Genomic DNA, 14,342 nt, shown 5'->3' on the forward strand with positions numbered 1-14,342 from the left:
TGATCACCCGAGAGTGATCACCTGGCAGGCTGGAACATTATGGTTGGGGGATGGAAATGGGCATGGGGCGGGGGGAATGATGGGTGTGGGATGGGGAAAATGGGGGAACGGGTGTGGTGGGACGATGGGTGGGAAGCAGGGCGGGAGGGGTGAGATGACGGATGTGGGAACATAGGTATCCTCCTCCTCTACGTGGTGCCAAACCTCCTGCGGCACATGCTGTCCGTCATCTGTTTGAAAGACCAGCGATACCTGTACACCTTGGGCCTTCTCTTGTTCCTTCCCTGGCCTGACGTGCGGTCGGGTCCAGGGTGTGGGGCAGAGCCCTGCACATGGGCCATCGCCTCGAGCCTCTGTCAATGCTTTGCTGTTGTTTTCTCTGGTGTCTGGTCGCCTGGCCTGCCCCGCAGCATCGCGAGGGCAGCTTTCGTGTAATATCTGGAAATATCATCCATCTCGCGTAATATCTGGAAAGAATTGGAAAGGGTGAGAGACAGACAACCAGCGGTGGCTTTCACCCTGGGACCCTCCAGTACCCATGCTACCCCTCCCCTCACATTCCCTGCCATCCCTCAGGATGCCATCTAATCTGCCCTGCCCACCCACCCCTGGCCAAAGTGGAGACCCTGGGTACCGGACCCTGTACCCCAGACACCTGCTCATAACGTTACCTGAACCAGGCACTGGTTCCCTACTGTTGCACGCACCACCCTCTGGTCGTGGGAATGTCCCCAGTGCTGAGGCCCAGCCCCTGACTATTCAGATGCTAGCTGCTGCGTCTGTGATGTTGAGTCCTCCAGTGTTCAGGCAATGTGTCTAGACCTCACGCTCTGATTGGGATGCCAAGCAATAGCTCCCATCTGCGACATGATACGCCTAAGCGCAGTCTCTCGCACAAGCACAGCACAGCCGTTAAACCATGCCCTAAGTGTGGTTAGATAGCGGTGGGGAGCTCGCTGACAGAGTCAGGGAGAAACTCCCAGCAAAAACCAGCACAAATGACACTTTGAACCATTTTTGTTCGATCGCGCCTGAGATCAGCCATGATTGCATTGATTGACAACGCAGGCTGAATCACCTACTCCTGCTCCTGGTTCTTATGTTAATGTATTTGAATAATTATAATAGCAATAGTAATTGCAACAGCAAAATATATTTTTCATCCTGTGCGGCCTCTTCATATTCATACCTTTAAATTTAATTCTGGGACAATACCTGTGCAGCATCTTAAGAACAGGCAGATTAGGACGGCATGCGCAGTACCTTTGCAGCATCGAGGGAACATTATAGTGAGGTATAGGACTGCTGAAAGTTTTTGGCACAGTGGGTAGCACCCTTGCCTCCGCTTTCGAGTCTGTGGTAACTTGAGACTGCAATGAGGTAGTCAAATGCATTGTTTAAAAGAAGGAACCTCTTCATATAAACTAATAACAAAGTTTGACAATGACAGCAACTCAGCAGAATAGGAGTAACAAGAATAACAATGAAAACAGAAGCACTTGTAAAAAAGGTCTTGCTTACAGCTCACCCTCTTAAAGACGGAAAAAGCCCTCCATAGACCGCACATGGCAAAAACCCTCAACAGATACCAGTAACACAATTACGTAGGAGAAAGACTTATAAGAACACTCAAAACGACACTCTGTAACAGAGTCAAACCGCAGGACTTGATGGAGAAGGAAGGCTTGTTCCTGATGCAGCCAAATAGGTAGATTATCAATGTGTAAATTCTGCCATCACACACCAATGGCAGGAGGTAAGAGCTGGAGAGATTCCTGGTCAGCCATGTGATGGAAAGAACATTAGAGCCTCGATCATCATTATCTGTAGCTCCAGACTACAACATGGAAATTGTAATAAAAGTAAAAAACTGGTCAAACTTTGAAAGTGTATGTTGCCACAACAACTCGGGACTCCCTGGGTGAACTCTAACACACCACCAATACGTTATTAATAGTAACTGAAATGTTAGCAGTACCCTATGCATTCAAAGAAGTGATTCCTACAGAGCCATGTCAGACTCAAATGATTGATTCTGCTCATCGATGTTTATTATTTGCACCATTTTGTTTCAATCAAGAACAGCTGAAATGATTTTGCTTCTGACCAATAGTGGGATTAGTAACCGAGACCTGAGAAATCAAAATAGACGTTGGTTACAGTCAAGAGACATGACACAGACAATGCAGGGTGTAATGTTATAACCAGAGTCACATGGCCCCCCTATAGGAAGTGATATATTTTTGTTTTTGTACTAGAAATTCAAGGGATAGGGGAAGAGATAGGGATAGAACTGGCCTTTATATCACAATAAAGCCAAACAGCTTAATGACTAAATGGTTGTTTTGGGCAAAGAGGTTCCATCCAATAACTGGTGGATACAGTCTAGAATTAACAAATCGCCTGGAATCAAAGGGATCATACAGGGCACAAGAGCTGGGGCAATGGGTGTGGGTAGAACCCTATTGATTTAAATCCAGAGGCAAGTGAAACAGCTGATATACTGTGAAACAAGGTCTAATATGTAGTGAGCGCTGGTCTAGCTGAGTTGGCTGAACTGCTAACTTATAATGTAGAGCACAAGCTGTGGTGGTTCAATTCCTGCATTGGCTGGCTTAGGTTTATCCAGTGCTTCTGTTTTCATTTAGTGGAATGTTTTGAGGACATTACCAGTGCTGTAGATAACGGGGAGCCAATGGATGTGGTATATCTGTATTTCCAGAAAGCCTTTGACAAGATGCCACACAAGAGGTTGCTGCATAAGATAAAGATGCATGGCATTAAGGGTAAAGTAGTAGCATGGATAGAGGATTGGTTAATTAATAGAAAGCAAAGAGTGGGGATTAATGGGTGTTTCTCTGGTTGGCAATCAGTAGCTAGTGGTGTCCCTCAGGGATCAGTGTTGGGCCCACAATTGTTCACAATTTACATAGATGCTTTGGAGTTGGGGACCAAGGGCAATGTGCCCAACTTTGCAGACGACACTAAGATAAGTGGTAAAGCATAAAGTGCAGAGGATACCGGAAGTCTGCAGAGGGATTTGGATAGGTTAAGTGAATGGGCTAGGGTCTGGCAGATGGAATACAATGTTGACAAATGCGAGGTTATCCATTTTGGTAGGAATAACAGCAAAAGGGATTATTATTTAAATAAAATATTAAAACATGCTGCTGTGCAGAGAGATCTGGGTGTGCTAAAGCATGAGTCGCAAAAAGTTGGTTTACAGGTGCAACAGGTGATTAAGAAGGCGAATGGAATTTTGTCCTTCATTGCTAGAGGGATGGAATTTAAGACTAGGGAGGTTATGCTGCAATTGTATAATGTGTTAGTGAGGCCACGCCTGGAGTATTGTGTTCAGTTTTGGTCTCCTTACCTGAGAAAGGACGTACTGGCGCTGGAGGGTGTGCAGAGGAGATTCACTAGGTTAATCCCAGAGCTGAAGGGGTTGGAGGAGAGGTTGAGTAGACTGGGACTGTACTCATTGGAATTTAGAAGGATGAGGGGGGATCTTCTAGAGACATATAGAATTATGAAGGGAATAGATAGGATAGATGCGGGCAGGTTGTTTCCACTAGCGGGTGAAAGCAGAACTAGGGGGCATAGCCTCAAAATAAGGGGAAGTAGATTTAAGATTGGGAGGAACTTCTTCACCCAAAGGGTTGTGAATCTATGCAATTCCTTGCCCAGTGAAGCAGTTGAGGCTCCTTCATTAAATGTTTTTAAGATAAAGATAGATAGTTTTTTGAAGAATAAAGGGATTAAGGATTATGGTGTTCGGGCTGGAAAGTGGAGCTGAGTCCACAATAGATCAGCCATGATCTCATTGAATGATGGAGCAGGCTCGAGGGGCCAGATGGCCTACTCCTGCTCCTAGTTCTTATGTTCTTATGAAGGCCCTTCTCAACCTTGCCCCTCACCTGAGGTGTGGTGATCCTCAGGTTAAATTGCCACCAGTCAGCTCTCCCCCTTAAAGAGCAAAGCTACCTATGGAAATTGGTGGCCTGATTCATCCCCTCAATCCAGCCGAGTGCCAGCTAATGACCCGAAGCATAATCTGCCTGACCTGGCCTGAACCTTACTATTTGTTCAGGTTTGGGTCATCTTAATATCCTTACCTATCTCAGGAGCAGCCCTTATCCTTTTAAGAGGCTCCTTCTGGAAATAGTGTAAAAATAAATCAACTGCTGCTACTGTTCAGAGGCTTTTAGCAACAGCAATAGCTGTGAGCTTCCAGGTGTTCGGATTGGCATCCAGAAACAGCAATATGCCTGCGCCCATAGAATATGTGGCTCTTGTCTGGGACCTTTCCCGTCACCCTCAACCCTCCATTCTCAGTGAGGCAAGGGCAAGTATTCATTACATGTTTGGCTGTCCACCAAGGAATGACCCAGAGAAATGAGATGAGAGATACATTGTCTCATTTTTACAGTCTTATGATTGCTCGCACGTGTTGCATGTGTAAGCACCTGAGTGGAAAGTCCTGAATGATAATGGTAAAACAGAAGGTGCATCAATGTAGCTCCATGCCTTGTGCCTGGGAAATATATGGTAGAACCTGGTTTTATGCCCAAGTTACCGTACTTACAACCTCAGAGGTACAGTGTATGGTTGTAGCTAGATTTGGTATATCGCCCTGATGATTGATGGGTTGTGAGGGCCACTTGGAGGTCCAGACAGGAATCGAGGACTGTACCCCACCCCGAATTTAGCCCCTCTTTATTTTTAAATGGTACTATTTGGGAGTGGCATCTTCCTTTTCTTTCAGGGGTACAAACAGGAACCCTGCATTCCTCTGTCTGATCACCTAGCCTTCCTGACCTCGCAGTTACCCGAACTGTGCTCTCAGTGGCCTATGTACAAATTTAATTGAGCTTAAAGTAAGTTTACCTCAGAATGTCTGCTGGGATCAGCTGTGAAGGTTCCAATCTAAGTTATCATAGCATAATTATTGGGCTAAAAGCTAATTACTGCGGATGTTGGAGTTTGAAACAAAAACAGAAAATGCTGGGCAATTTCAGCAGGTTTGACAGCATCTGTGGAGAGAGTGTGGAGCTAACCTTTCGAGTCTGCATGACTTGTTGTCAAAGCTGGAGAGAACTAGAAATAGGGTCAGATTTATACTGTTGTGGGGGGCGGGGGAGCGTGGAGTGGTGGGATTGGATTGGGAGTGGACCAGGGTATCCCGGAGAGAATGGTCCCTGTGAAATTCTAACTGGGGCAATGAGGGCAAAATGTGTTTGGTGGTGGCATCGTGCTGGAGTTGGCAGAACTGGGGAAGGATTATTCTTTGAATGCAGAGGCTGTTGGGGTGAAAAGTGAGGACAAGGGGGATACTATCCTGCTTTGGGAGGGATGGGAAGGGGTGAGAGCAGAGATGTGAGTGAGGGGTCAGACACGGTTGAGAGCTCTGCTGACCTCAGTGGGTGGGAAACCACGAGAAAGGAAGAATGAAGACATGTCAGCAACACCGTTTTGGAAAGTGGCATCATCGGGACAGATGCAACGGAGGCGAAGGATCTGGGGCAATGGGATGGAGTCCTTACAGGATGTGGGGTGTGAAGAGCTGTAGTTGAGGTAGCGGTGGGAGTCAGTGGGTGTTACGTATACTAGTGCACAGCCTATTCCCAGAAATTGAAATAGAAAGGTCAAGGAAGCGGATGGAAGTGTCGGAGATGGATCATGTGAATGTGATAGAGCAAAATTAATTCATTTTTGCAGGCCCAGATGGGAACATGAAGCGGCATCGATAATGTCGTTGATGTACCGATAAAATAGTTGTGGGATGGGGCCAGAGTAGGACTGGAACAAGGAATGTTCCACATACCCCATAAAGAGACAGCAAATTATTGGGCTCACTGGTTTATGGATTTTCAGAGCCTAAAATTCCAGTAGACATCAAAATTATTACTAGTAGACGTGTTTATAGAGATGGACTAATACCACCCTTTGACATAAGAGCCAGAGGTCAAGCTTTGCTGTAAAGTAAAAAGCATTGTTAGTCTTTTGCCTTTGTTATCTGGGAAGTATAGGATGGCCCATGAAATAACACATGCAGTCTAGATTACACTTGCTACACACAAATAGGCAGTGATGTTTGGAAGAAGCACTGTAACTCCTGATGCTTATTGACCAGGCACCAAGAACAGTTACACATGCAGGCTCAACTTGCACTGTGTCCACTGGCACATGCATGATTCCACTCACTGTTGAAGCCATTGGTGTGCCTCCATCAGCCAGTGCCAGTACTGGTTTGTGCCTGTGCATTTGCTGACGTCCTTTGATCAGCCATGCTCTCTGATGCGCCCTTTCGCCACTAGCCTCTTCCTTCGTTGCTCTGAGTCCTCACTGGTCGTCCTTGAATCCTTGCAGTGTACTGCTCCTGTTATGAGCTGCAGTCTATCTGGCAGCAGTAACAATCTATTATTTTAGGCTCTCAAAATAACACTACGTTTGAAAATGAAATGAAAATCGCTTATTGTCACAAGTAGGCTTCAATGAAGTTACTGTGAAAAGCCCCTAGTCGCCACATTCCAGAGCCTGTTCGGGAGGCTGGTACGGGAATTGAACAGGCTGCTGGCCTGTCTTGGTCTGCTTTCAAAGCCAGTTTCGCTAAACGCATGGCAATCTCAAATTCTTCCACACCACAATCAGCTTTTGCTAAATTCTAGCAGAGGAAATTGTCGCGTAAGCACATGTAAGAACATGTTTGCAGTCTGGGAAACAAAATACAGCAAAGTGTAACCTGGGAAACAGAGTTTACTGGCTGCCATTTGGGATGCTTTTACTGGGACTAACGTGACATCACAATCCCGAGACAAATCCACAAATCTGCTTCAACCTTTGAATAAACGGTTGAATAAACTCGGTTTGTTCTCACTGGAACGAAGGAGGTTGAGGGGAGACCTGATAGAGGTATACAAAATTATGAGGGGCATAGACAGAGTGGATAGTCAGAGGCTTTTCCCCAGGGTAGAGGGGTCAATTACTCGGGGGCATAGGTTTAAGGTGAGAGGGGCAAGGTTTAGAGTAGATGTATGAGGCAAGTTTTTTACGCAGAGGGTAGTGGGTGCCTGGAACTCGCTACCGGAGGATGTAGTGGAAGCAGGGATGATAGGGACATTTAAGGGGCATCTTGACATATATATGAATAGGATGGGAATAGAAGGATACGGACCCAGGAAGTGTAGAAGATTGTAGTTTAGTCGGGCAGCATGGTCGGCACGGGCTTTGAGGGCCGAAGGGCCTGTTCCAGTGCTGTACATTTCTTTGTTCTTTGTTGTTCTTTGTTGTTCTTCAGATCTGCTTAATTTTCATGATCAGAGTTCTGCAGTCCTAGCTTTGATGTTACAGACACGAATACATGTGCGCAAAGTGCACCCTCTGCAATTGCGACGTCACCACGTTCAGCCCGGAAGAAATTGGTCAAAACTAAACCCTTATGTTTCTTGGGAACTAGTCCATTAGAATATCCTTTTTTAAATTCAGTTTTTACGGGATGCGGGCTTTGCTGGCTAGGCCAGCATTTGTTGCCCATCCCCAATTGTCCTTGAGAAGATGAATGAATCTATTACTGGCATGAATACAATCTCTTCCAAGGCTGACTGACAATGATTTTAACACATGTCTGGACATTAATTTCTAGGTTTGCAGATACCACCAGGAATTTTTAGGGATCTTTGTCCATTTATAAATCAATACTTTCAAACTTAACTCGCAGGCCTGCTTCATGGGACATGTTAATTTACATGAGTGTATCTTCTCTATTGTGATTTATGAAAAAATAGCTATTCCGGGTATAAAATGAAAGGGCCGACATTTTCAACTTCCAACTTTATCCAGCTGGTTTAACTCTTAGGATGCAGCCACACATCAAAGTGCTTAATGAAACTTTCCTCTTCTTAGGCTTTTGCTATTATGAAGACATCAACAGTGCTGTAACGAGACCAGAGGCAGATGCTGTAGGTCAAATTATAGAAAATATTGTCAAAGAATGCACACCTGACGCCAGTCTGACTTTAACTGGGGGCTTTAGAAGGTGAGTAAAACCTATTTAATTTTTACGTGATTCTTTCATAAATATTGTTTCCAGCTTTGGGAAATGGCCAGAGTGAAAAACAAGTACGGCATCTGAAATAATGTAAAGTTACCTGAACAATTTGAGGCTGGTGGTCCAGGACTTGTTAGTTTGCGAATGGCAACTTTCGTGTTAGTGTGTGCATGCCATTGTAATGTAAAGGTGCTCGGCAGAGCAAGGGTTAACACGGGACTGGAGAATAGCACCACCCACGATATGATGTATCGAGTCATGTGGTTATAGACTCAGCGAGTATACTCTGGAAGCAGCCAGCCTGTGTGGTATTGACACCATGCAAGACTTTAACCTAGCATCTGTAAATCGTTAAAGACTAACAAAAGGTTCATGTTTAAATAAACAAATCTCAAGTTCTTAATCACTGAGACACCACCGCAGCAACGAGACAGAGTGGGTACAACATCATTGGCAGCAATGGGAGATCAGGGCTATCAGCATAGTACAACATAATGACAATCGATTTTCATTTCATTTCGTTTTTCTGTGGGTGGCAGCAGACTATCACACATTACAACATGGTTGGCAGCGTTAGGATCATTGTACAAAATGGTGGTCAGCAGTGACATACAGGGTGGCATTTTAAACAATTAACCTAGAGCATGATCTCAAGGCAGCTGAAGTGGACTAAGAAGTGTGCCTAAGAAGAAAAATTAAAGACAACGTTGAAGATGCTTCGCTACAAGACTTCGATGTTGAGGAATCCACCAGAGGGAGTGTAAAGTGGTCAGATCGTGAAGACGGGTGAGCACAACTACAAAAATTGCAAGGCCCTGAGTGACGCTGAGTTAAGACATTTAATTAGATCACAGGACGGCGAGCAAAACTACAAAAGCTGCCAGACACTGAGTGACACAGTGTGAAAAACACTGGATAGTTCACGAGACGGTGAGCAGAAAGAATGAAAACAGAAGCTGTACTTGCATTATAGAATAGGCGGCAGTCCCATGGCTCAGTGTATCTATAGAGAAACTCGAAGACAGCTGCGAGTTAGAAAACCTGTGGAAAAATGGGCAGGCAGGGCGAGAGGAATCATTGCGAAGTAAAGAAGAAGCGGCTAAGAGAAAAAAGAAAGATGCCTGAAAAAAACAAAGGACAGGCAGTGCAGAGGAGAAAAGTGCTATTGCTTTACGTTTAGAAAAAATGTTGCGTATTCATTGTATTTCTAGAGTTTCCTCATGTGGTGAACCACTGTAATAGGGGATGTAAGGTAGGACCTACACTACAGGTTCGCCGGTAGCTCCTGCTGGCTGGCTCCGCCCACGGAGAACTGTATAAATACCCATGACCTCCAGTGCCCTGCCATTTCGCCAGCTGCAGCAGGAGGCCACGCATCTGACTGTAATAAAGCCACAGTTGTACCCAACTTTAGTCTTTGTGCAATTGATCGTGCATCAATTTATTACAGTCAGATTTTCCACAGAATGGATATCCGAATTAAGCCCGATCGCCTGCAGCTGGATCCGCACTCGCCCGACGCCAGGAAAGACTTTGCTCACTGGCTAGCATGTTTTGAGGCCTCCATCAATGCGGCAGACCCCGCGTCAACGGAGGCTCAGAAGATAAAGGTCCTGTACTCCAGACTGAGCTCCAGCGTGTTCGCGTTGATCCAAGACGCCACGAATTACACAAAAGCAATGGAACTCCTTAAGGAACACTACGGGCAGAAGGCGAACACGCTCTTCGCCAGGCATGTACTCAGCACCCGCTTGGAACTACCTGGTGAGTCCATCGAAGACCCCTGGAGGGCCCTAATTCCACTCATCCGGGACTGTGACTGTCAGGCCGTTACGGCCGCCGAACACGCAAATCTCCTCATGCGCGATGCCTTCGTGACGGGGGTTGCGTCGGACCGCATCCGAGAACGATTACTGTAAGGGGCCACGCTCGAACTGGCGGAGACAAAAACCTTGGCGCTCTCCATGACGGTCGCATCCCGTAACGTACAATCGTACCTCTCCCGCCAGGCTGCCAACCCTTCTCCTCCTTCCTACCCCTCCTGGACACCGCCGACGACCTCCTCAGCCGGGGCCCTGCCTTCCCAATACGCCTGCGCCGCACGCCGATCCGCGCACCCTAGGGTCCCCGCTGCTACTTCTGCGGTCAGCAGAAGCACCCCTGCCAACACTGCCCGGCCCGCACTGCAGTTTGTAAAGCCTGCAGTAAAAAGGGCCACTTCGTGGCTGTGTGCCAGGTCCACACAGTCGCTGCGATCGCGCCCGCTATCGCCCCCTCCCCCACGCCAGACGCACAATGGGAGCCGCCATCTTCTCCTCCCGGGTCCATGTGTGCACCATGGGCGCCGCCATCTTGTCCCCCACAGGGTCTCCGGACATCCCGACATCGGAACCGCACACGCTCGCCACCCGAAGCATCTGATGGCTACCCGCAGCTCGCTTCGATGACGCTGGACCAATCTCGCCCGCACAACCTGGCCACCGCGTTGACGACAGTTAAAATCAATGGCTACGCGACCTCGTGCCTGCTGGACTCCGGGAGCACCGAAAGCTTCGTTCACCCAGATACAGTAAGGCGCTGCTCCTTCGCGGTCCACCCTGCCAATCAAAGGATCTCCCTAGCCTCCAGATCCCACTCCATCCCAATCCGAGGCTTTTGTACAGTCACCCTCACGGTCCAGGGCGTAGAATTTAGTAACTTCCGCCTTTATGTCCTTCCTAAACTCTGCGCTGCACTCCTGTTGGGCCTGGACTTCCAGTGCAACCCTCAGAGCCTCACCCTCAAATTCGGCGGGCCCTTACCCCCCCTTACCGTTTGCGGCCTCCCGACCATCAAGGTCGATCCCCCCTCCCATTTTGCCAATCTAACTGCGGATTGCAAGCCCGTTGCCACGAGGAGCAGATGGTGCAGCACCCAGAACAAGACCTTCATCAGATCCGAAGTCCATCGGCTGCTTAAGGAGGGTATTATCGAGGCCAGCAACAGCCCCTGGAGAGCCCAAGTGGTAGTGGTTAAAACTGGGGAGAAACACAGGATGATAGTGGACTACAGCCAGACCATCAATCGGTACACGCAGCTCGACGTGTACCCCCTCCTACGCATATCTGATATGGTCAATCAGATTGCGCAGTACCGGGTCTTCTCAACAGTTGACCTGAAATCCACCTACCACCAGCTCCCCATCCGGAAGTCGGACCGGCCATACACTGCCTTCGAGGCGGACGGTCGCCTCTACCACTTCCTTGGGGTCCCTTTCGGTGTCACAAATGGGGTCTCGGTCTTCCAAAGAGAGATGGACCGAATGGTCGACCAGTACGGTTTGCGGGCCACCTTTCCGTACTTAGATAATGTCACCATCTGCGGCCATGACCAGCAGGACCACGATGCCAACCTCAATAAATTCCTCCGCACTGCCACTCTTCTCAACCTGACCTAAACAAAGAGAAGTGTGTGTTCAGCACAACCCGGTTAGCCATTCTCGGCTATATAGTCCAAAAAGGACTTCTCGGGGCCCGACCCCGACTTCATGCGTCCCCCCTTGGAACTTCCCCTCTCCCACTGCCCCAAGGCCCTCAAACGCTGCCTGGGGTTCTTTTCCTACTACGCTCAGTGGGTCCCAAATTATGCGGACAAGGCCCGCCCACTCATTCAGTCCACCCAATTCCCCCTCACGGCCGAGGCACAACATGCTTTCGCCCGCATCAGAGCAGACATTGCCAAGGCCGGGATGCGCGCAGTGGATGAGTCACTGCCTTTCCAAGTAGAAAGCGACGCTTCAGACGTCGCCCTTGCCACCCCTCTAAACCAGGCAGGCAGACCCGTGGCATTCTTTTCCCGCACCCTTCATGCCTCTGAAATTCGACACTCAGCCATTAAAAAGGAGGCCCAAACTATCGTTGAAGCTGTGCGGCATTGGAGGCATTACCTGGCCGGTAAGAGATTCACTCTCCTTATGGACCAATGGTCAGTAGCCTTCATGTTCAATAACACACAGCGGGGCAAGATCAAAAATGATAAAATCTTGCGGTGGAGAATCGTGCTCTCCACCTATAATTACGAGATCTTGTATCGCCCCAGTAAACTCAACGATCCCCCAGACGCCCTCTCCCAAGGTACATGTGCCAGTGCACAAGTGGACCAACTCCGGGCCCGACACGACAGCCTTTGTCACCCGGGGGTCACTCGATTGTACCATCTGGTCAAAGCTCGCAATCTGCCCTACTCCGTCGAGGAAGTAAGGAATGTCACCAGGGACTTTCAGGTCTGTGCGGAGTGCAAGCCGTACTTCTACCGGTCAGACCGTGCGCGTCTGGTGAAGGCTTCCCGCCCCTTTGAACGCCTCAGCGTGGATTTCAAAGGGCCCCTCCCCTCCACCGACCGTAACACATACATTCTCAGTGTGGTCAATGAGTACTCCAGATTCCCCTTCGCCATCCCATGCCCCGATATGACATCTGCCACTGTCATCAAGGCCCTCAGCACCATCTTCGCTCTGTTCTGTTTCCCCGCCTACATCCACAGTGACAGGGGATCCTCATTCATGAGCGATGAGCTGCGTCAGTTCCTGCTCAGCAGGGGTATAGCCTCCAGCCGGACGACCAGCTACAACCCCCGGGGAAACTGGCAAGTAGAACGGGAGAATGGGACGGTTTGGAGGGCCGTCCAGCTGGCCCTACGGTCCAGGAACCCCCCAGCCTCTCGCTGGCAGGAGGTCCTCCCTGATGCTCTACACTCCATCCGGTCACTATTGTGCACCGCCACTAATAACACACCCCATGAACGTGTTTTTACCTTCCCCAGGAAGTCCACATCCGGGGTGTCGCTCCCGGCTTGGCTCGCTGCTCCAGGACCGGTCCTTCTCCGTAGGCACGTCTGACTCCACAAGGCGGACCCCTTGGTGGACAGGGTTCACCTGCTCCACGCCAACCCTCAATATGCCTACGTTGAGTTCCCCGACAGCCGGCAAGATACTGTCTCACTTGGGGACCTGGCACCGTCAGGTTCCACCACAACACAACCCCCCACCAATGCACCCCCCCCCCCCACCTCCCACCGCGCCGCCAATATTGACCCCACCAGACTACCCCCCCCCCCCAACCTCCCCTTTTCCGCACAAGAGGACGAAGAGGACTTCGGCACGCTCCCGGAGTTCCCCGATGACTGGCCAGGATCAGCACCGCCATCGGTGCCACCTCCACCACCGCCAGCACCGACTTCGCCGCCACCGTTACGCCGCTCCCAAAGAAGCACCAAAGCACCGGACCGGCTAAACCTTTGACGGACTCCGGACCGTCAACATGGACTTTTCTTTCTCTACCACTGTACATAATTGCACTAATTGTATATAATTTCACGTCACCCCCGTCGGACTCATTTTAACAGGGGGTGAATGTGGTGAACCACTGTAATAGGGGATATAAGGTAGGACCTGCGCTACAGGTTCGCTGGTAGCCCCTGCCGGCTGGCTCCGCCCACGGAGAACTATATAAATATGCATGACCTCCAGTGCCCTGCCATTTCGCCAGCTGCAGCAGGAGGCCATGCATCTGACTGTAATAAAGCCACACTTGTACCCAACTTTAGTCTTTGTGCAATTGATCGTGCATCACCTCACTAGCAGCCTTGCAGTGAAACAGAGGCACTTTAAGAGACCAATCACTGGAATTATCGGAGGACATCGGCCGTTTGCGTGGGCAAATAGGCAGTGTAACATAGCAGCCTGAAAAACAAAGTGTTGAACAACATTTGTGGGCACCTGAAAAGAAAAATGTGTGATTGAAATTGTCGCTATACGAAAGCCAGCGACAGGGGAGCCAAACAAAGGCTGCAGCTTTCGGAGGAACCGTAAAATAATCAAAGAATCTGAAGAAAACAACTTTGGAGAGAAGCTCTGCCGGAAACGATCTGTAACAGCACTGGGAGCAGCAAGTATCGTACAACAATAAACAGAGCTGGGCGATGATGTAACACAAAAGGGAAACAGGCTGAGCTCATGTTTGCCTTGTTTTGGGGGAAAATGAAGCAAGGTGGTGCTAAACATTTATGGCGCATCATGCACACGTAAGTCCTTTCCATAGTGAAAACTGGCAGGAGAATTTGGCGCTGTGGGACCATTTGATGAGAATCTAAAACTCTTACACAATTTACAAGTGGACATGGGTGGATCAATGTGAAAGAGCATTCGTACAAGCCAAAGAGGCGCTACTCAAGTCTGAAGTCCTGACACATTTTGATTCAGACTTACCCCTGCAACTGACATCACCTTATGGGGTTGGGGCGGTAGTTTCTTACATAA

The 14,342-nt window shown here is 48.8% G+C and overlaps 1 protein-coding gene across 1 annotated transcript in view; it reads left to right on the plus strand.

The window, feature by feature from the left end:
• The window catches only part of dntt (deoxynucleotidyltransferase, terminal), a 488,317-nt gene that overhangs the window by 189,463 nt on the left and 284,512 nt on the right, over positions 1-14,342 (plus strand). The window contains exon 15 of the mRNA XM_072477618.1: positions 7,903-8,035. Within this exon, the coding sequence (XP_072333719.1) occupies positions 7,903-8,035 (133 nt within the window). The remainder of the gene's footprint in view (positions 1-7,902; positions 8,036-14,342) is intronic.

Source organism: Scyliorhinus torazame, chromosome 16 (genome assembly GCF_047496885.1).
Source record: "Scyliorhinus torazame isolate Kashiwa2021f chromosome 16, sScyTor2.1, whole genome shotgun sequence".
Classification (NCBI taxonomy): Eukaryota; Metazoa; Chordata; class Chondrichthyes; order Carcharhiniformes; family Scyliorhinidae; genus Scyliorhinus; species Scyliorhinus torazame.